The sequence below is a fragment of the Myotis yumanensis genome, unplaced genomic scaffold (genome assembly GCF_028538775.1).
Source record: "Myotis yumanensis isolate MYYU_CA2020_CCGP unplaced genomic scaffold, mMyoYum1.0.hap1 SCAF_9, whole genome shotgun sequence".
In the NCBI taxonomy this organism is placed as follows: Eukaryota; Metazoa; Chordata; class Mammalia; order Chiroptera; family Vespertilionidae; genus Myotis; species Myotis yumanensis.
Window position 1 is genome coordinate 27,809,119 of NW_027223760.1, and position 20,260 is coordinate 27,829,378.

A 20,260-nucleotide genomic window follows, 5' to 3' on the forward strand; every position below is an offset into this window, starting at 1 on the left:
CAGAGGTAAGTGGCCTCCCACCCAAATTTCAGACAGTGAGGCACTTCTCCAGGGTTCACAAAGCCACTGACTCCTACGGGTGCCAGCAGAGGCCTTCTGCCTGTGGAATGGCCACAGCCAAGAAGGGCAAGTGTGGTAAGCGGAAGGATGGTCCTTCGAAGGATCCCGTCCTAATCCTCAAACCTGTGCATATGTCACCTTGCAGGGCAAAAGGGGCTTTGCAGATGTGATGACGTCGAAGGTTTTGAGATGGAGAGTATGCTGAGTGATGCAGGGAGGCCTGATAATCACAGGGGTCCTGATAAGCAGAGCGCCTTTCCTGGCTGTGGTTGCAGGGAGATGTGACTTGGCAGAGAGGCCGGAGAGAGGCAGCATGGCTGGCCTGGACGGTGGGGGATGGGGAACCATAGCCCAGGCATGTGAAGGGCCTCTAGCTGATGGGCAAAGCCAGGCGGTGGCTGCTCCTCTGGAGCCTCCAGGAAGGAACACCGCACTGCCAACACCTCTATCTCACCCCCATGAGACCATGCCAGCCTTTCGGCCTCCGGATCAGTAATGTAAATTTGGGTTGTTTGTAATCACCAAGTTTGTGTTCATCTGTTATAGCAGAAATAGGTGACTAATACATTGAGTGACAGATTTAGGTCCCCCATCTGCCCCCAGGAGCCACCGTCAGCAGCCTTACCTTGGTGATGCCCAGTGCCCCCACGTTCTCGCTGTAGGAGGTGGTGCCGTTCCCTGTGCCCCAGGCCCCTGCCAGCAGACAGCCGAGGCCCTCAATGCCAATGCCGCGGTTGATGGCATGCTTTGGAGGGGGCGGGGCCCCCACCAGCCGGGCACAGGCATAATAATCGCCTACTGATTCCACGATGGAGGCGATCACCCCGGCGATGAACCCAAAGACCCCAGCCAGGCTGATGGTGGGGAGACCCCACTGTCCTGAAAATGCAATGCAGAGGGAATGTTAATCCAGAAGATAACAGGGTGCTGAACCCCAATTAATGTCTCTGCCGGAGGGGTCCCTGGAAGGCTTTGAAGACCGGGCAGCATGTCTTCAACCCCATAACAGTCCAGCAGCTTTGCCTCAGACTCCTGCCCTATCCTTTCTCCTCGGGGCGGGGCAGACATGCCGACCTCGAGGTCACTGTGCACAAAAAGAGCCAGCAATGGGGTGTCTCCCCAGAAAGGCCTCAAAGCATTTGGAAGATGAGAGTCTTACTCAGGCCAGGGCAGCCCCGTGGAACCTGATTATTCATAGGCCCTGAGCCAAGAACTGTGGGGAAAGCAGACCAGAAGTGGCTAAGGGATGGCCTTGAACTTGTCTCCCCCAACATGTTCTCATTCAGTCCCAGGCCTCCCTTGTGTGGGATCTAGCGAATCCGAGAGGAGACCCACAGGTCTGGCTGGGAGGTGGGGACCTCTCTGTCCTCTCCCCTCTCCCAGGCTCACGGCTCTGAGCAGTGGAGGGGGATGAGATGTAGGCCAGGTCAGGGGGAGGCCGAGAGTGGGAGCGTCTTGTCCAGCAGTACACTAATAAATATGGGTTGTTTGAAGCCACTAAGTTTGTGCTAATTTGTCACAGTAGAAATAGGAGGCTAATTAATTGGGTGACAGATTTAGGTCCCCCACCTGCCCCCAGGAGCCACCGTCAGCAACCTTAGCCTGGTGATACCCAGTGCCCCCACGTTCTTGTCATTGGAAGGGGTACAATTCTCTGTCCCCATAGGATTCTTAGGACAACCCAGGGGTCTCCTTCTCTTTGGGGTCCGACATGGACTCCCCAAGGCCTGTCCCTCATTGTCAGATTCCTTGGAGGAAAACCCACCCCCAGCCCTATTCAACTCTCCATCCCATGCCCTGGGTCCCACAGGCAGCCCGGGGAAACGTGCCCCAGGCCAGAAGGGTCCCCTCTTCTCATTACCTGGGTAAGGGAAGCGGAACCAAGGGGCTTGGCTCAGGACGTCGCCTTTGGTGTCTGTGCGGGCCAGGTACCCGTAGGCGGTGGGGGCGGAGGGGAGGATGTTGGTCTCCGTGAGCGCGAAGCACAGGAGCCAGGAGATGCAGAGCGCCAGCAGCACCTGCCAGAGGAAGGAAGTGCCTTCACCACTAGCTGCCCCCCTCCCCCGCCGCTCCCGCCCTTGCCACCCCTCCCCGAAGGCCCTTCCAGGGACAACAGGAATCAGCTGTGCTGCGGACAATCCGCACATTCACAGAGCGGAGCGTAGAAAATAAACAATGGGGAGCCCTTGTGTCAGAGGCAGGATGTCTACTAATGCGGGCACTTATTACGTAGTCTGTCTCCCTTTCTGCTGTTTGCTGGTCACATGACCTGGGATCAAATCCTCTGAGCCTCAGTGTGCTCTCTGTGCAATGGAGTTACAGTCACTGTCCTGTGGAGCCTGAAGCAGGCGTTTTTACAGCAGGTCCTCAGATATACGACTTTTCATTCCTGGTGGCTGAATTTTTCATTTCAAGTGACTCATATGCACACTACATTTTGGAACCACTGGCCTGCAGGGGCGTTGAAGGATCAATGAGATCACTACATGGAGGTATCGTCTCACAATGTGAAGTGCAGTTCACAGTCAGGTAAACCTGAAAACACCTGCGTGATGGACAGCTGCATATACTTGACGGTGTGGTGCACATTCCACAGAGAAGGCTCTGCAAAGGGGGGTGCCATCGTCATCACGGGGCACTGGAATTACCCATGAGCCACTGAGAAAGGACCTGATCTAAGCATCTTGTCCCTTAGTTTTATATAATTAGCCGTGAGCCTGGCTGTCTCCCCAGGATCTCGCTGTGAGTGGCCTCGGAACAGGAGGAGGCTGTCCCACCCCGGTGCCCAGAGCAGCGCCCAGGGCAGGATTCTCTGCTCCTAGGAGAGAAGCACTGAAAGGAGCCCTGGAATGGCATTACCCCAACGGCCAGGGAGCGTTCCCACAGACCACAGGTGGACTCAGGAAGGTCACGGAGGGGAGGCCACTGCAGATGGGGGAGCATCTGATTCGGGGGCCATCTGGAGTACAAGATACTGCCCCTCACTCTCCAGGTGAGTCAACTCAGAATGGAAGAGGGTGGGGAGTCCTTACAGGGAAGAGCTGAAACAGGTGGACGCTAGCCGTGTGACACTTCTCCTGTCGTCCATAAAGGGGCACAGGCACTGGGATGTGCTTCAGGTATTGAGAAAACAGCATGATGAGGAAGATGGTCCTGAAACAGAAACATGCCACACCCCACCTGGAAGCTGGGGCCGCCCTGAGCGAGGGTCCAGGACGCTGAGCCCCCGGGGGAGGGTCCCAGCCAGGCCCTGCTCTGCAGCCCAGGCAGCGTCCTGCCGGCTCTGGGAAGGAGGGCTGTTCCCAGAGAACTAGTGGGAAGTGGGGGGCGGGGGTGGCATTCCCTGTGGGTGGCAGCTGAATGGACCCAGCAGTTGGAGCCCACGAGGCCAGGGTCTGAGACCGGCTTCTCTCCCAGGTCATTCTGCAGGTGCTGTGGTCAGACCACAGCGGGCAGAGCCAACGGTAATGTCCAGCATCATACTCAAGCCCTTCAGAGCTCTGTTTGCATGCGGGGGCCTCTGTCCAGGAAGCCATCCTGATGCCCTGAGCTGGTGTCACCACCCCTCCCTGAACATGCCCGGCATTCTCCCTCCCATCACTGTCTCCTGGCTCCAGTCTTCTCTCACCCACACTATAATGTGAGGCCATGCTTTGCTCCCTTCCCAAGTGCCAGGGGTTTACAAACAATTGCTCAATGAGAACCTAGTAGGCAGAGAACTGGTGGTATCCACTTACTGTGAACCCCACACAAAGTACTTTATTCTTCACTGCCTGTGGTTACCCCATAGTCTGTGTGTACTAACGACAGTAAATAGCAGTAATAATCTATATACATATATATAAAAGGCTAAGCGACCGTCCGACAGTCTAACTGTCCGGTAGGTATGACGTGCACTGACCACCAGGGGGCAGACGCTCAACGCAGGAGCTGCTGAGCTGCAGTGACTTGGCAGTGGCAGTTCTCGGGTGACGCACCCTGGAACCAGAGAGGAGGGAGCCTGATTCCTGGAGGGGCCGTGTGATTCCACCTTCGGCTGTGGGTTATGTTGTTGCTGGGGCACTGTCGGCCCCGAATCTGGTTTACTGCACGTTTGCGTTCCACACCCTGTACAACAGCAACTTTGCAGAGTGCCCTCTCGCACTCTGGGACCCCTCAGGGATGTTGGAGAGCAGGTTTTGGCCCTATCCCCACAGACCAGGCTGGGGGACCCCACCTGTAGGAGGGACTCCGCTCACTCCGCAGACGCCCTTTGAGCTGTGGCACCGGCCCAGGTGGGACCACGGGAGGTCGGCTCCAGGGCGTGGCCAGCCCATCTCATCCAGTCCTACCCTGCCGGCCACCTTCTAATTAATTTCCTTTCAATGTGCACGAATCCATGCACCCGGCCACTGGTAAATTATAAGCAGCAATCTCACTGCTTTTCAAGGCACCGTAATGTTCTTGGAAATATTTGAAAAGCACAGAGTTGGCCAATATCCAGGACTCTTAGTATTCTTGCTGAGTCATTCTCCACCAAAGAGAACTCAGACGGCTCTCCCTCCCGGGAGAGGACTTACATGGCGGCGATCCCCCAGTGGGCCCCGGCATCATTGCCTGCAGAGTCGAAGAGAGGCAGGGCCACCAGGGCGATGGTCGGAGCAATGGTCAAGGGGCCAATGAAGCGCATGAGGTAGCCAACCAGTCCCGAGAAGCCCAGGAACATCTGGAAGCAGGAAGCGGCCATGATGACGCCCTGCAACTGAAGAGCGGGCAGCTCAGGCATCTGGGAGCCTGCAGCAGAGGGTGGGCCCCAGCCCAGCCAGGCCACTGCTCCGGCTGGTCACCCCTGGGTGCTATAGTCAGAGGCAGTGCAGGGGCAAAGCGGGACCCCAGAGGCGCCGAGGGAAGGAGAACTCTGAGCTCACTCCTCTCTCTAGCTCTGGACTGGCTGTTGGACATTTTCACTTGGTACGAACCTTCTCAGGAAGTAGCCTTCGAAAGCATTTGTTGCCCTAGCCAGTTTTCTCAGTGGTTAGAGTGTCGGCCCGAGGACCTGAAGGGTCACGGGTTCGATTCCCGGTCAAGGGCATGTACCTCAGTTGCAGGCTCTATCACCCAGCCCAGGTCAGGGAGCATGTGGGAGGCAACCAAGTGATGTGTCTCACATCAATGTTTCTCTCTTTCTCTCTCCTCCATCCCTTCCACTCTCTCTAAAAATCAGTGGAAAAATATCCTCAGGTGAGGATTAAAAAAACAAAAGTATTTATTGATCATTGATGATGATAATGACTCTTTAAAAATATATATTTTTATTGATTTCAGAGAGGAAGGGAGTGGGGGAGAGAGCGCTAGAAACATAAATGATGAGAGAGAATCACTGATTGGCTGCCTCCTGCACATCCCACATTGGGGATCCAGTCTGCAATTTGGGCACGTGCCCTGACCGGGAATCGAACTGTGACTTCCTGGGTCATAGGTCGACACTCAACCACTGAGCCACACCAGCTTGGCCTGCCTTTTGTGGTTTTAACTGGGCATTTATTTGATTCCATTTTATCTCCTTTCTTAGCATTTTCTCTTCTTTTTAAACTTTCTTTTTAGGTGGTTGCCCTAGAGCAGTGGCTGGCAAACTCATTAGTCAACAGAGCCAAATATCAACAGTACGATTGAAATTTCTTTTGAGAGCCAAATTTTTTAAACTTAAACTATATAGGTAGGTACATTGTTATTAACTTAATTAGGGTACTCCTAAGGCTTAGGAAGAGCCACATTCAAGGGGCCAAAGAGCCGCATGTGGCTCGAGAGCCGCAGTTTGCCGACCATGGCCCTAGAGTATGTAATATACATTTACGGCTAATCCAAGTTCAGTTTCAAATGACTTTAAAATACTTTATGGGGAGTGTGAGCACCTTACGATAGGACAGTAATCCTAATGTACCCCACCTGTCCATTGCTGTCATTCATTTCGCTTAGCAGCCTAAGACTATACATAGAAACTACCATGACCCTGGAAGGTGAGGCTAAAACGGGTCTGATTTTAAAAGCTGACCTTGTCATCTTTTCCCCGTTTTCTACTTTTCCTGCTACCACCATGTCCTTAAAACAGAATCACAGCTCAGTTTCACCTCTCCGTACTTCTCAGGCCCCGGCAGGTAATGGCATCCCTATTGGCCCTGTACTCGCCTCGCTCTTGTGGCTGGGATTGTGATGCACAGGTGGTCTGCCGACCCTCAGCGATTTCAAGATTTGAGACGCGTGTGGACAAGAATAACGCAGTGAAACACGGAGAAGCCGCCTTAAATTCCAATAGGCTGGCCTAGCGAGTAAAACCAATCTATCAAACAATTAATAAAAGGAGGTGGAACATTGTCCGGTTTATAGCATTGGTGAAAAGCGTGGAACCAGCAGATGGAGCTAAAGTACCGGAGATGGGACTCCGGGTTGGGGCTCATTGTGTTGAACACTGGGAGGCGATGTGGGAATAAGCGATAGAGTCTATTCCAGCGGTTCTCAACCTGTGGGTCGCGACCCCTTTGGGGGTCGAACGACCCTTTCACAGGGGTCGCCTAAGACCATCGGAAAACACATATATAATTACATATTGTTTTTGTGATTAATCACTATGCTTTAATTATGTTCAATTTGTAACAATGACATTGGGTGTCACCACAACATAAGGAACTGTATGAAAGGGTCGCGGCATTAGGAAGGTTGAGAACCACTGGACTCCTTCTCGTAGGTCAAATGTGGGTAAGAATAGGGATCCTGTACCATGTCCCTCCTCTGACGTCCCTCTTCCTTTATGCTTTGGGTACAGGGGATGTGACCCCGGATGCAGCCATGAGGCTGGGGGGGGGGGGGGGGGGCGGGTACTGAACATGGATGGGGGTGGGCTGCAAGATGCTGGTGTCAGGCTTCCTGGCCTGGCTCCCAGGGATATCTAGGGAACAGACTGCTCAGTTCAGGAATGTCCCTGGTTCGGTTCCAGTGAGCCTGCAATAAGTGGGGCAATCCGTGGGGTCACGTTCAGGCCCAAACAGACTTTGTACTGGAGCCCCACCATCGTGGGGTGCTTGGGTAAGCCTGCTCCTGCTCTGCCGGGGGTGACCCCGGGCCCAGCTCCAGGCCGAGGTGTTTCAGGTCAGCGGGGAGCTTCCCAGGAATCTGAAGTGACCTTTATTCTCTCAGATAGTACCCCACCCACCAGCCACCAGGGGAGATCTGGAAACTACCTGGTTGACTGTCCCTGGGGGTGTGGCTGAACTCTCTGCCGAGAATCCTGAGTATCGATTGCTTAGATCCGCCCACCTGGAGCCTGGCCGAGCTGCAGAGTGCACGTTAGGCCAGCGGCTCCTTTCCCCTGACGATACACCTGAATCAAGCAGGTGTCAGGTTTTACAGTGGAGAAGCACACAGCACACCGGTCCAAGGTGGGCAGACTGAGCGGACAGCCCCCACTAGCAGATGCCTGGTCCTGCACATTGGTTTTCCCCTTAATCTGAGCAATCGATTGTGGATATGGGCAGTATGGCGCTTGTGCATCTATGAAAAACTTGCAGCAGAAAGTCGGGAAAACTCTAAGTGCTTAGTAACTGTGACCTGCTGCTACTCTCATCACCATCATCACCATTATCATCAGCATCACTACCCTCATCATCATCATCACCATCATCATCATCATCATCACCATCCTCCGCATCATCATCACTGTGATGTGTCTCTCTCCTCTTTGCTGTTTTCGCACTTAGCACAACCCTTGGCATCAACAATGACATTTGATGACTTTTAATAGAAGACGAGAGTACTACCCGCTGCCCTCTCTGCCTCCTGGGACTGGCGAGGCAAAGGCTTGCCCTCTTCCTCCTTGAAATATGTGTTGTCAAGTAAACCTATTCCTTAGCAGTATTTCTAGATACATCTTCAGTCCCTCCTCATCTTTTCCGCCTGGCAGCCCCAATCCCTCTCTTGCTCATCACCCTGCTTGATTTTCTTCATTACACATATGACTCCCTGAAATTCTCCCTTTTTATCTACTTATTGGGATATTTTTGTCTCTCTCTCCCTCCCTGGCCTGCACATCCACCCACTGTGACTAGGACAGTAGGCCCTCCTTGTCTATCTTATCTACAGCAGCATCTTAACGCCCAGGACTTTGCCTAGAGGTGAACTCAACGATGAATGTTGAACAAATGAATCAACACAGTAACCCCCACTGAGTACCCCTCCACTCCACACACCGACCCCCACCCCCTCCCTCGTGTCCCGTTACCTCTCGGATCCTCTTCTGCCATTCCTCGGTGAATTCAGGAGAGCTGGTGTTCACCTGGCTGGCATTGAGTGTCCACTCGGGACACTTCCAGGTGGGAAGGGAGAACATGGCCACGGAGGGAGCCACAAAAGCAAACGTACCTCCTTGGAGAATGGGCAGCCTGGAGGAGGGGAGAACACAGTCACCCCACAGTTCTTTAGCACTGGTCTGTCACTGCCCAACGGGGGCCTTTTAATCCCAAGTCCTAGGCAGGGTTAGAGGCAACACATGATGCCTGCTGTCCTCCCTATACAGGGAGTTCCTGCCAAGCCTCACTCAGACCCACGAGCCCTGCCAAACTTGGGGCAGGTAGGAGAGGTGGGGAGGGGAAGGACAAGCAGACCGAACCCCCATCTTGGAGATATAAGCCGGGAGCAGAGCGTCAGGCTCTGGGAAATAATTTGGAGACAGCACAGAGCTCAGCACACACGCTTAGTGGGTGCCATTGTCTACCCGGTCCCAGCAGATCTTCCCCAGACCCCAGGACCAAAGCACAGCTCACACCACGACCTCTCCCACCAACAAGAGAGGCACAGCCTAACATCTCTGTCACAAGATTCCCTCGTGTCTTCAAAAATGAACCTCAATCCCAGACCTCTACCTCCAGGCTCCTTTCATCACGTGGACAGAATGGGTTTGAGGTCAATAATCAGGGTGTGCTCCCCGCCCAGACCTTCTCTTTCCTGGTCGGCCTGTCGCTCTGGCTGCTGTGAGGACTTCCAGCAGTGCCTCTCGGACTGCCCTTCGAGGAGCACACAGTCTGAGGGTCAACCTCCAACAATCCTCTCACCAGGTCACAGCCTATCAAGGCTAACCTAGTCTGCCCACCCTGGACAATCGAATTCGGGGGTGGGGACTGGAGCAAGGAACCCCAGTACTTGATCACATTTAACACTGTGGCACACCCAGTCCAGATGCTTTTTTTTAACACGAGAGGGGTGGGGTTTTTTTGTGTGTTTTTGTTTTTGTTAAATATATTTTTCATTGATTTCAGAGGAAAGGAGAGGGAGAGATAGAAACATCAATGAGAGTCATCGATCATTGATCAGCTGCCTCCTGCACGCTCCTTACTGGGGATCGAGCCTGCAACCCAGGCATGTGCCCTGTCCGGGAATCGAACCCATGACCTCCTGGTTCATAGATCGACGTTCAACCACCAAGCTACACCAGCCGGGCTAGAGGGGTAGTTTTGAATTTAGGATTTGACTAGGATATCTTGAAGAATTGTTCTGGAGAATGACTGGACACATTTTATGAAATGAAAATGTAGTTTATGAAAGAGCTTCGCTGTCTAAGTGGCCTTTGTATCCTGGTTGCGTGCTCGAATCAGCAAGGCCCGGTTCAGACGAGGCCGTGGGCTGTCTAGGAATGGGCCCAGGCATGGGGAGGGCAGAAGCCCTGGGTCATCTTAATGTGCAACTGATCTAGATTTATAAACTAGACCCATAAGGCTCCAGAGGAGAATGGAATACACTGAACACAGGGCAGGAATGTGCAGGTGGTGGTAGGGGTATCTGCGAATAACTTTTTAAAATTTAACAGCCATGAATCTAAGTACATTTTCATAATTAATTTCATTTCTACCATAATGGCAGCCCCTGTTGTTAAAATTTGCCCGTGAGTATGATTCACTACTCTTCTACATGCACTTTCTGATTTTAATGCCTGTCTTGGAAACTATACACTGCTGCTTTAACAACATTTCAGAGCTAGGAGAGCCCTTTGGAACATATCCACGTGGCCTTGTCATGTTACAGATGGGGAAGGGCCCGAGGCCACGGACTTAACCAGGAGCTCTCGAGCCTCCTCACCCATCATCACTGCCCTATGACACTGTAATCAGGAGCACGGAGTAGACCAAAGGCGAGTGTGAACCTGGTTCTACCTTATCAACTGCCTGACCTGGTCTGTTGCCCAGCTTCTGCAAGCCTCAGTGTCCTCTCTGATAAAATAAAGAGAAGGAGGAAGGCCATGGCAGGGGCTGCCTTCCCTGTGTGCTGCCTGAATCCAAAGTAGAACTTTAAGGATTCAGAGAATTCTATGTTCAAGCCTGGCCTTCCAGTTCGTGTGCTGGTTCTTTAAGAGAAACATGCAGATAAGAGGATCGGCACCTACGTTATTTAAAAGTCTGTAAGCTTGGTTTATAACCCTGTGGTGTTTAAACAGGGAGTGTGTGGGTCTTGCCAGTATTAGGGGCAGAAACAAGTGATGGATAAAAAGTGCTGGTGGCATTTGAGTCCCTGGTTCAATACATTCCTGATGCATGATGCACCCTGCCTTTCTCTTTGCTTGATTTTATAAATTAATAACAAATAAATTTTTGCTTGAGCTAATCTGAACTCATGTGTTGGAGCTAGGACCTGAATGAATCCAGGCTCTGACTGCTAGCCCTGTGCTCCCTCTGTCACGCCCCACCAGCTTCCTAACCACTTTCCTGGCTGCAATCCAGGCACATGTTGCCGATACCTTGGCAGGTGAAAGTCAGAATCCACAGGGAGAAGATGTACCTACCTGACTCCAAAAAACACTTGCAGGAGCGTGCAGATGCCGGAGATGAAGAACATGGTGCTGATGAGGTAGCTCTGGGTGAGGGGGTCGTGCTGCAGACACAGGCCCTTGGCCAGGATGAGCGGCACTGCCACGAGTCCCCCCAGGGCAGTGATGAAGTGCTGTGGGCAGAGCAGAGAGGATAGACAGGCACTGCATGCGGTGGATGCCTGCTCCACCTCCGTTCTGACTCCTAGGCCAGAGGCGAGAGCTCCGCCTCTAGTCTCAGAGGAATCTGGTCCTGAGTGACAGACAGGCAGAGATCTGGGAGAGCAGTGGGACCCAAAGAAGGCCTGGCAGCAAGAAGCAGGAAACTAGTCCAAAGATCTAGAGTCAAAGGGCAGGACCCTGGTGCCAGACACTGATACCCTGGGTAAGAAATCAAGGCAGGAACACAGCACAGGAGGACATACCAGGAACCAAGGAGGGAGCTTTAAGGACAAGGCAGGAGAACCAAGATGGCAGTATAGGCAAACGCCGGTACCCACTGCCTCCCACAACCACATCAAAATTATAACCATCAGTCAGAGCTGCCTGAAAGCTGGCTGAATGGGAGTCCTACAACTGGAGGAGTAAAGAAGAAAGCACACTGAGACTGGTGGGAGGGGCGGAGGTGCAAATGGGCTGGTCTGACACCCACATGTGCTGTTTTTATTAACTGGGAGGCATATCAGCTGCAGAGGCCTCCCATGAGGAGCAAGGGGTCCCAGCCCCACAGCAGACCCCCAGCCCAGGGTTTCAGAGCTGAGAAGAGAAGTTCCCGTAACTTCGTACTAAAAACCAGCAGGGATTGTGACTGAGTGACACAGAGGCTGCTGACCAGGTGTTTCTCTTAAAGGGCTAGCACACAAACTTATTCAGACTCCATCCCTCTGAGCTCTAGTGCCAGGCGGCTTTGGGGGACCCAGGGACATATGGGGAGGAACTGGATTGTCTGGCATCAGGGTAGGAACTTGGGGGCGGCTTTCTCCCAGACAGAGGTGCTTGTGGGGGTCATTGTTCTGGTGCTGGAACCTCTCCCATCCCAGGCTGCCTTACAGCCATATCTGAGTCCCCATTAGCCTGGTTCATACTGTTCACTCCACCTGGTGATTCCCTGAGACCTGCCCCATCCAATTTGCAGCCCCACCCACGCTGTTTGTAGAGACTTTTTCATTTGAATGGCCTGTCCTAGCTCAGGCTTCAGACTTTCCTAAAAATCTCTCAAACAAGCAGAAGCTGGCATCAGTGTGCCCCCAACCTATCAATAAAAGGCGCAAGACCTGGCACTAGCACCAGCCTGCCTTGCTTCATGCCTGGGCACTTTCAAGCCCAATACAAGTAGCAGCCACCTGCAGACCTCTCTGTAGCTCCTACCAGGTGGCCCCAGGCAGTGGCTGACTTTGCACCTCCTCTGAGGCCCTAGAGCCAGTGCACCCAGTGGTCAGCATCAGACCACACCAGATTACAACTCTACACATCCACAAGCGACATACTCAAGGGGAAAACTCAGTGAGCACTAAAGCCCCACTGAAGCAAGTCCTGCTCCATAGGGGTGTCTCCTGCACAGCAGTTCTTCCACTGTAATCACAGCTGGTCCTCACTATCAATTGGCCTGGAGGTCAACTCCTCCCAGTGATGCTAACAGCAATCAAGGCTCAACTACAACACGACAGTACACATAGCCCACTTAGGGGCACATCTAGAGTACCCAGCTCAGGTGATTGAAGAGGCTGAGCCACTGGGCTCTACAGGACACCTACTACACTTTACCAATTCCAGGAGACATAGCAGCTCTACCTAATATATATATAAACAAATACAGGGAAGCAGCCAAAATGCAGAGACAAAGAAACATGTCGAACTGAAAGAAATGGAAGTGAGCAAACTACTAGATACAGAGTTCAAAACAATGGTTACAAGGTTGCTCAAGGATCTTAATGAGAGCTTCAAGGGAATTAGTGAGACTTTCAAGGATCTTAGTGAGAATGTCAAAGACATGAAAAAGGACCAGTCAGAAATTAAGCATACACTAACTGAAATAAAGAATAATTTAGAGGGAATCTTTAGTAGAATAGAGGATTCTGAGAATCAAATCAACAATTTGGAATATGAGGAAGAAAAAACACCCAATCAGAAGAGCAAAAAGAAAAAATAATCCAAAAATATGAAGATAGTGTAAGGAGCCTCTGAGACAACTTCAAGTGTACCAACATTTGCATTATGGGGGTGCCAGAAGAAGACGAGAGAGCGCGCAAGAAATTAAAACCCTATTTGAATAAATAGTGACAGAAAATGTCCCCTACCTGGTGAAAGAAATAGACTTATAAGTCCAGGAAGCGCAGAGAGTCCCAAACAAGAGGAACCCAAAGAGGCCCACACCAAGACACATCATAATTAAAATGCCAAGGGTTAAAGACAAAGAGAGAATCTTAAAAACAACAAGAGAAAAGCCGTTAGTTACCTATAAGGGAGCGCCCATACGACTGTCAGCTAATTTTGCAGAAGGAGGAGGAGGAGGAGGAAGAGGAGGAGGAGGAGGAGGAGGAGACAATAAAATGTAAATAAATACATATCTATCAACAATTAGAATCTAAAAAATCAAAATAAACAAACAAGAATTCGAATGAGCAAAATAAACTGGTGAATAAAATAGAATCAGAGGCATGGAAACATGGAACAGACTGACGATTCTCAGCGGGAAGGGGGAGGGAGGCAGGGAGAGATTAACCAAAAGAATTTATATGCATATATGATACACTATATTAATAAAATAAAGGCTAAAAATCATATGATCATTTTAATAGATGCAATAAAAGCATTTTACAAAATTCAACATCCTTTCATGATAATATACCTAAATTAACCATTTTGTTGGCTTATAATATTTAAAAAACAGTATGACAGCCCTAGCCTGTTTGGCTCATTGGATAGAGCATTGGCCTGTGGACTGCATGGTCCCAGGTTCAATTCTGGTCAAGGGCACCCACCTCGGTTGCAGGCTCCCCACCATGGTCGGGGTGTGTGGGAGGCAACCTATCGATGTGTCTCTCACATGGTGTTTCTTTCTGTCTCTCTCCCTCTTCCTTCCACTCTCTCTAAAAACCAATGGAAAAAATGTCCTCAGGCGAGGATTAAAAAACAAAACAGTATGACATTTACTCTTCTCATTTTATAGAAAAGCACAAAGAAGCAAACAAAAATGTATATCGCATCCCCAATATGCCACATGGAGTTTGTAAAAATTAAAAGAAACACATATATGAGATTAGAAAATCCATACAATCAAAAGTTACAAAAATAAGAAGTGAAAGTTGAAAGCTACAGTTAAATATCTTTGTTAGTTTCTTATGAATCCTTCCAAGCATACAAAATTACTACATATACTTATTTCTAGCATCCTCTTTATCACACTATGCACAGTTATTTACTTTGCTCTTTTCACTTAATATATCTAGGAGAACATTCCCTAACCTCAGGGTAAATACATATTTCTCTTTTTAACAGCTGCATAAAAACGTCATTTGTTAGATTATGTCACAAATTATTTAACCTGTTTCCTATGATGGACATTTTGTGCGCTTACTGTGTGATTTTGGTCTTACTATTACCAATAATGCTATAAAGTACATCTTTGTATTTATCTTAACGAGTCTAATAAGCATATCCCCAGAGAAATTCTTACGTCTCGGGGACTGGGTTAAAGGGTATATGCGTATTACGTGTTAATAGAAATCACCAAATTGTCATCTAGAAAGGTTGTACCAAATAATGTTCCAACAAAAGTGCTTGCTTTTCAAAATTTCCCAGGCATTGGTTATCACAATTTTTAGTTGTTGCCAATCAAATAAATTAAAAGTAGTACCTTTACAAAACAACAACAACAAAAGCACCCCACAAGCTCCCAGTCATTGTCTTTAGAGAAAGAGCCTCCTCCTTAGTTCCCTCCCCCACCCCGAAACTCCTGGAGAAAAAGAGAGGCCCAAGAAGCCTGAGTTCCCTTGGAGGTCAACTACAAGGAAGACAAGCGTATCCACAACTGAAGTGCGGATCTTGACTAATTGGACCTGGGTGCGTACTGCTGTGGCTTTTGAGGCAGAGCCTCTTCGGACCCAGTGCTCGCTGGGTGGCATTACCTGGATCCCCAAGATGATGCAGAGATACCACGGTGGAATGTCCAGGATGCCGTAGGCCAGGTCGCTGCTGCTGGGACTCCTGTACTGGCCATCCTTCTTCCTGCCTTGGCCATCATCATAGAAGGTGAGCACGCCATCACCCTTCTGCTGGGAACAAGACAAGGACACATCTGGGCATTTCCAGAGGAATCAAGTGGACTTCCTGATTTCAACCATACAGATGGATGGCTTCCAGAGGCCAGAGGCACGAGACAGGGGTAACTGTTGGCCAGCTGGGGATTTCTAGGTCCAAACTCAAAAGGCCAATGGTTTTCTACATTGCACCTCGCAGCAGGGCCTCCATGGGAAGTCTGGGGCCATGGAAAAGGAGTGGATGCCGAGCCAAAGCCCTGGCAGAGAAGCAGCTTTGTGCAGGAAGGGATGGGGTCAATGCCAAGGTCAGAACGTGGGCATGTTTTTCTCCCAACCAGTCAGGAAAAGGGGGATCCTGGTCCCGGAATGGTGTAGCTGCCCCAGGCCATGTGTTGACGTCGGCCAAAGCCCTCATCACAGCACGTTTATTATAATGAGCGGTTTCCTCGTGCATCTCTTCTGCTGGGCTGTGAGGTCCTAGAATGCACCGATTGTGCCCTTGGCCTCCCATGTGCGCCTGTGATTGAGCTCACAGGGCTGCGGCGGGTGCAGTTGTGCGTGTTCCACCAGCGAGCTCACCTCCCGCCCTCTCCCAGGACCTCTCAGAATTCTCAAGGTGATGGGGAAAGAAACATGGGGGGAACTGTTGGCTCTGGACCTTCTTGTCTTTTTTCCTATTGAGAGACAAGGACTCAAAGACTGTTCTCAGCATGATGACCTCTGAATAGGCTGTCTCCATATCAACTAGGACCATCTAAAGCAGCGGTTCTCAACCTGTGGGTCGTGACCCCTTTGGGGGTCGAATGACCCTTCCACAGGGGTCGCCTAAGACCATCGGAAAACACATATATAATTACATTACGATTCATAACAGTAGCAAAATTACAGTTATGAAGTAGCAACGAAAATAATTTTATGGTTGGGGGTCACCACAACATGAGGAAGTGTATTTAAAGGGCCAGAAGGTTGAGAACCACTGCTCTAAAGGTTATGGCAACCACTTCTATATGTGCTTTAAAACAATGCCTGGGAAACTGACCTTGCATGAGGTTCCAAATAAGAAAAACTTTTAGAACATGGAGCTGGGGGGGGAGGGGGGGAGAAGAATGTGTCTCCCTTGAGAGCAGCTGGTTCTTTCTGTCTAAGAAGAGTATGTGACTCTCTGAAGCCCATGAGTCGTGGCTGGAAAGCACAGAGCCCAGTCAAAATATGACTTTTGTTGTTAACTACCTCACGGCACTTATGGAAGACATGGGGCAAACAAGCAACAACGAAGGCAAATACAGCGAAGACAAATGCCTGAAGGTTCCTGAGCATCAGAGAGGGATCATTAGCACACTGAAGACCCACACAGAAACCAGTGATCTTCCAGAGACATTGAGAGCAGGGCTTCTCCAATGGAGGTGGAAGATCCCAATATGGGGAGTACCTTTATCCCCGGAGAACCCCCTGCCGGGGAGAAGGCTGTGCATGTGACTCACACAACTGCAGGGGAAAGCTTGGGAACCCCTTTTCGGTCGGAGAATGAATTCTTAATGGAGCGACCCCTGCTGGTGAGCGCTGGTATGAGAAGAGGGGCCACACCTCTTTGGGGTGGAGCTGAGTTTACCAACTCAGCACATGGGCTGTCATTTCACCGAAAGAAGCATTCTGGTGCGGCTCTCCATTGTGTGGTGCTTCCCAGTGTACAGGGAGCTTCTGAGCAGCCTCTCATTTGATTCTCACCCTCATCTTACCACTCCCCGATTTACAGGTGAGGAAACGGAGGCTCAGGGAGGCTGGTCCGAGACCCCATTGTGAATGGGAGAAGGGCACCCTCCTCTCTTGGCGTCGAGGGCCGTCCCTGCAGGCGTCTCCCTTGTGCAGAGAGGGAGGGACGGCCCTCCAGCTCCCTGGGGCAGAGCCAGAGGAGCCGGGTGCAGGGGCAGCCGCCGTGGAAAGGGGGTGGTCTGGGGGGAAGACGGGTCGCTTTCTCTCTGACTCCATCCATGCACACAGCCTCCCATCCCGCACTCCACCCTCCAGGCTCACTTCCCACCACTCCCACTCACCTGGCTGCAGCCCATGGGACGGCCCAGGTCTCTCCAAATGAGGCCTCCGTTATCCTGCACCCGAGGGCTCGATGCCTCCTCCTCCATCACCTCTCCCCGTGCCCCACCCTGTGTGAGTTTCCTGCCTCGCACTCCTGGAACATTTTGTCTCCCTGTAATTAACCGTTTTCTCCCCTAAAGTAGAAATAGTTCTGTGTACGCCGCTTTCCCCTAGTTAAGCCATAAGCTTGCAAGGTCAGGAAGCTATCTTCCCGTGTGTATAGCCCTAGAAGTTTCTAGCAGAGCAACAGACTAGTACAAGTGAAAACCACACGCATCCCAGAACAGCACCTTCTCTCATGTGGGTGCTGAAGTTGAGGCTTTGAGGAAAATGAAGAGAAGACAGGCCACTCAAAGGAGACGGATACGTGCCCAGGCCCCTCCACACGCCCACTGGCCCCGGTAAGCCCAAAATGTGGCCAACATCACAGCCTTCAGAAAAGGCAGTCTCCTCTGACTTAAGATTTGTTTTGTTTGGGTTTCTTTGCGGGGGTGTGGGGGGGTGGGAGGGCTTCCGTGACGTAGTGGTAGAAATTATTCTGAGGAGAAGAAAGAGCGTTCTCTCAGGTGCCCCCACGATTTTCTAGAAGGGGGGCCAGGGCCTCTTGACCAGAGGCTGCCCAGCATGAGCAGGCCCTGGCAGACCGGTTCCAGGAGACAGCACCGAGAGCCCAGCCCAGATCCGAGTCCTGCAGACACTTGGCTGAACCTCACTAGGGCTGCAGCCCTGGCCCAGATGCAGGGAGGGGCTCCTGCCGCGGTGGGCAGTGGCCAGAGCAGAGTCCCCCCTGATATGTTCCGGCGGCCAAAATAGGTTGCAGAGGTGGTAGGGACAGGGCTCAGAGGTGACCCTGACTTCACTTCTCTGGGCCTCAGGTTCCCCGTTTGTAAAATGGGGCAGAGAGCTTGCTCCATGGGCTCCAAAGGAACAAAATAATAAAGTGCCTGGGGCATTTTGGCTGTTCAGGAAATATCAGTTCTCTCTCTCTCTCTCTCTCTCTCTCTCTCTCCTTCCCTTTCCTTTAGCTTTGCTTCAGAAAAAATTTCTGATAAAAGGAATCATAACCTGAGAAACCTGGAGAAAAAACATTTAGATCCAACAGAGTTGACCTGTGAGTAAAGGTAAAGCTGAGAATTTTCCACCTCTTCCTCCCTTTGTAATTTATTCACAGAGGTCAGCACTGTCTTTGCCCCTTTGTGATTCCTTCACAGAGGTCAGCACTGTCTTTGCTCCTGGGGACGGTGAGGTCCCAGCACAGCTGCCACCCTTGTCTAACAATCGCAGATCTTTAGCTCCTAAGCCATCGGTCAGTCCTTCACACTAATGATGAATCAGGCATTGGGGCTCCATGCTGGGCCCCGCCAGGGCTCTTCTGTCCTTGCAGCCCACTCTCCTCCCCTCTCCCCCTCTCTCCCCAGAACTCACCGAGGGGTCCTGGTGCTCACGGCTGGTGATGGCAGGGTTCATGGCAACTCGGGGTCTTTTCCTGTGGGTGTCCTCTCAGGATAGAGAAGAACTGAAGCCTCTCTAGTAGAGAAAGATGAACTTCTCAAAGCCTGCTGAAATAACAAGGAGAAAGGAAGGCTCTGGGGAGGGTGGGGCCTCCAAGCCCCGCCCGCTAATGGACAACAGACTCCCCCACCGCACCTCATCCCGCCCCCAGTCCTCTCCCTCTCTGGTCACTGCACCCCTGCAGTGACCAAGGTGCATTCTGCTGTAGCCAGTGTTTCACACTTTGACAGGTTAGGGCAATTACAGAGACGTTAATGACCCCCTTAACACAAGGAAACAAGTCAGGGCACAGCCCCTGTGGCAGGCGCACACTTTCGGGACGGGAGGTGAGCGGGTGAGTGAGGGTGAGGCTCTGGGCTGAAGCCAGAGACTTCAGTTTTCTAAAGCTGGTTCTAGTGACTGGGTGAGCTGGAATGCAAACATTGCAAACATCGCCCCGTGGGCCTGGCTCCTGAGATGCATTCATGAAGTCATAATGAGGAAAAGAGAATTACTGTTGACCTGGGAGCAGCTGCCAATGCTCCTTGTTGGAGCAAAGCTTCAAGCGAGAGCCTGAGAAGAAATGACTTCAGCCCTCGGGTGACTGTCTCTGTAACAGCCAGGAAATGTCTAATGACGCACCTTCTGGGAAGAGAAATTCAGGAGGGTGTCATTGCTCTTATTCCGGACAGGGCACTTGGAAGGCTCTATAAAAAAACTCTTGATAAAGCCCACTCTGTGAAGTTCATAGTTACTCAGGATGGTGAAGTGTTCTGGAATGGGCGGCACGGAGTCTCAAGATTCTGGAAGCACAAAGCAGTGTGCACACGGACGCCAGTGGGAGCTGGTCCAAGAGCAAGCCCTGAAAAACACAACAGTGAGACTAGATGTGTCATGCGGGAGGAGACAGGCCTGCTCTGGGCTGTAACAGAAAGCAAAGGTCAGAAGAGAGTCAAAGGTCACAAAGTAGCTGACCTCCACGGAACACGTTGCCACCGACACTACGCTCTGTTTTATATGGCCGTGTTTTATGTTCACCACAGAGTAGCATTCACATCCTTCTTTCATGGATTGAGAAATTCAGGGCTGGATGGGTTGAGTGATTTGCCCAAGGTTATAGCAAACACTGCAACTGAAATTCAAATCCAGACCATCAGGTTCCACAGCCCTCGGGGGTCAAGGAGATGCCAAATGGCAATGTGCAGGCTGAGCCTCAGGGAAGATGTTGGCCACGGAGGAGGCCCCCCACCCTGTCCCTGGATGAAAACATTGATCCTCTACAAACGGCACCCAGGGGCCCCAAGTTCACCTCAGAAGTGAAGGTCAGACTGAGCTTCGGGGGGCACGGCTCTGCATCTGTTGGGCTCCCCCAAACACACTAAATGAGCAGTTCCCTGAGCTGGACAGTTATGCGGTGAGGACAGAGAGCAGGTACCCACGTTCAATGGAGCGGCCCAGCCTTTGTCACCACAGGAAGCCTGGCTGGTGTGGGCCGGAGGGGAGCTGCCTCCCCCGCCCACCACAGCCCCACCCT

At 51.4% G+C, this 20,260-nt stretch overlaps 1 protein-coding gene across 4 annotated transcripts in view; it reads right to left on the reverse strand.

Annotated features, from left to right (window-relative positions):
- Positions 1-19,388, reverse strand: part of LOC139016219 (solute carrier family 23 member 1-like) — a 25,302-nt gene extending 5,914 nt beyond the window's left edge. Inside the window, exons 1-9 of one of the 4 annotated variants that reach the window (XM_070423951.1) lie at positions 19,369-19,388; positions 18,661-18,794; positions 15,013-15,159; positions 10,862-11,019; positions 8,312-8,471; positions 4,620-4,801; positions 3,093-3,213; positions 1,922-2,078; positions 686-939 (exon numbers count right to left, since the gene is read on the reverse strand). In XM_070423951.1, the coding sequence (XP_070280052.1) occupies positions 686-939; positions 1,922-2,078; positions 3,093-3,213; positions 4,620-4,801; positions 8,312-8,471; positions 10,862-11,019; positions 15,013-15,159; positions 18,661-18,702 (1,221 nt within the window). In that variant the 5' untranslated portion in view covers positions 18,703-18,794; positions 19,369-19,388. Of the gene's footprint in view, positions 1-685; positions 940-1,921; positions 2,079-3,092; positions 3,214-4,619; positions 4,802-8,311; positions 8,472-10,861; positions 11,020-15,012; positions 15,160-18,660; positions 18,904-19,368 lie in introns of those variants that run through there. The other 3 variants (XM_070423953.1, XM_070423950.1, XM_070423952.1) reach the window with 3 other exon arrangements.
- Positions 19,389-20,260: the final 872 nt, after the last annotated feature.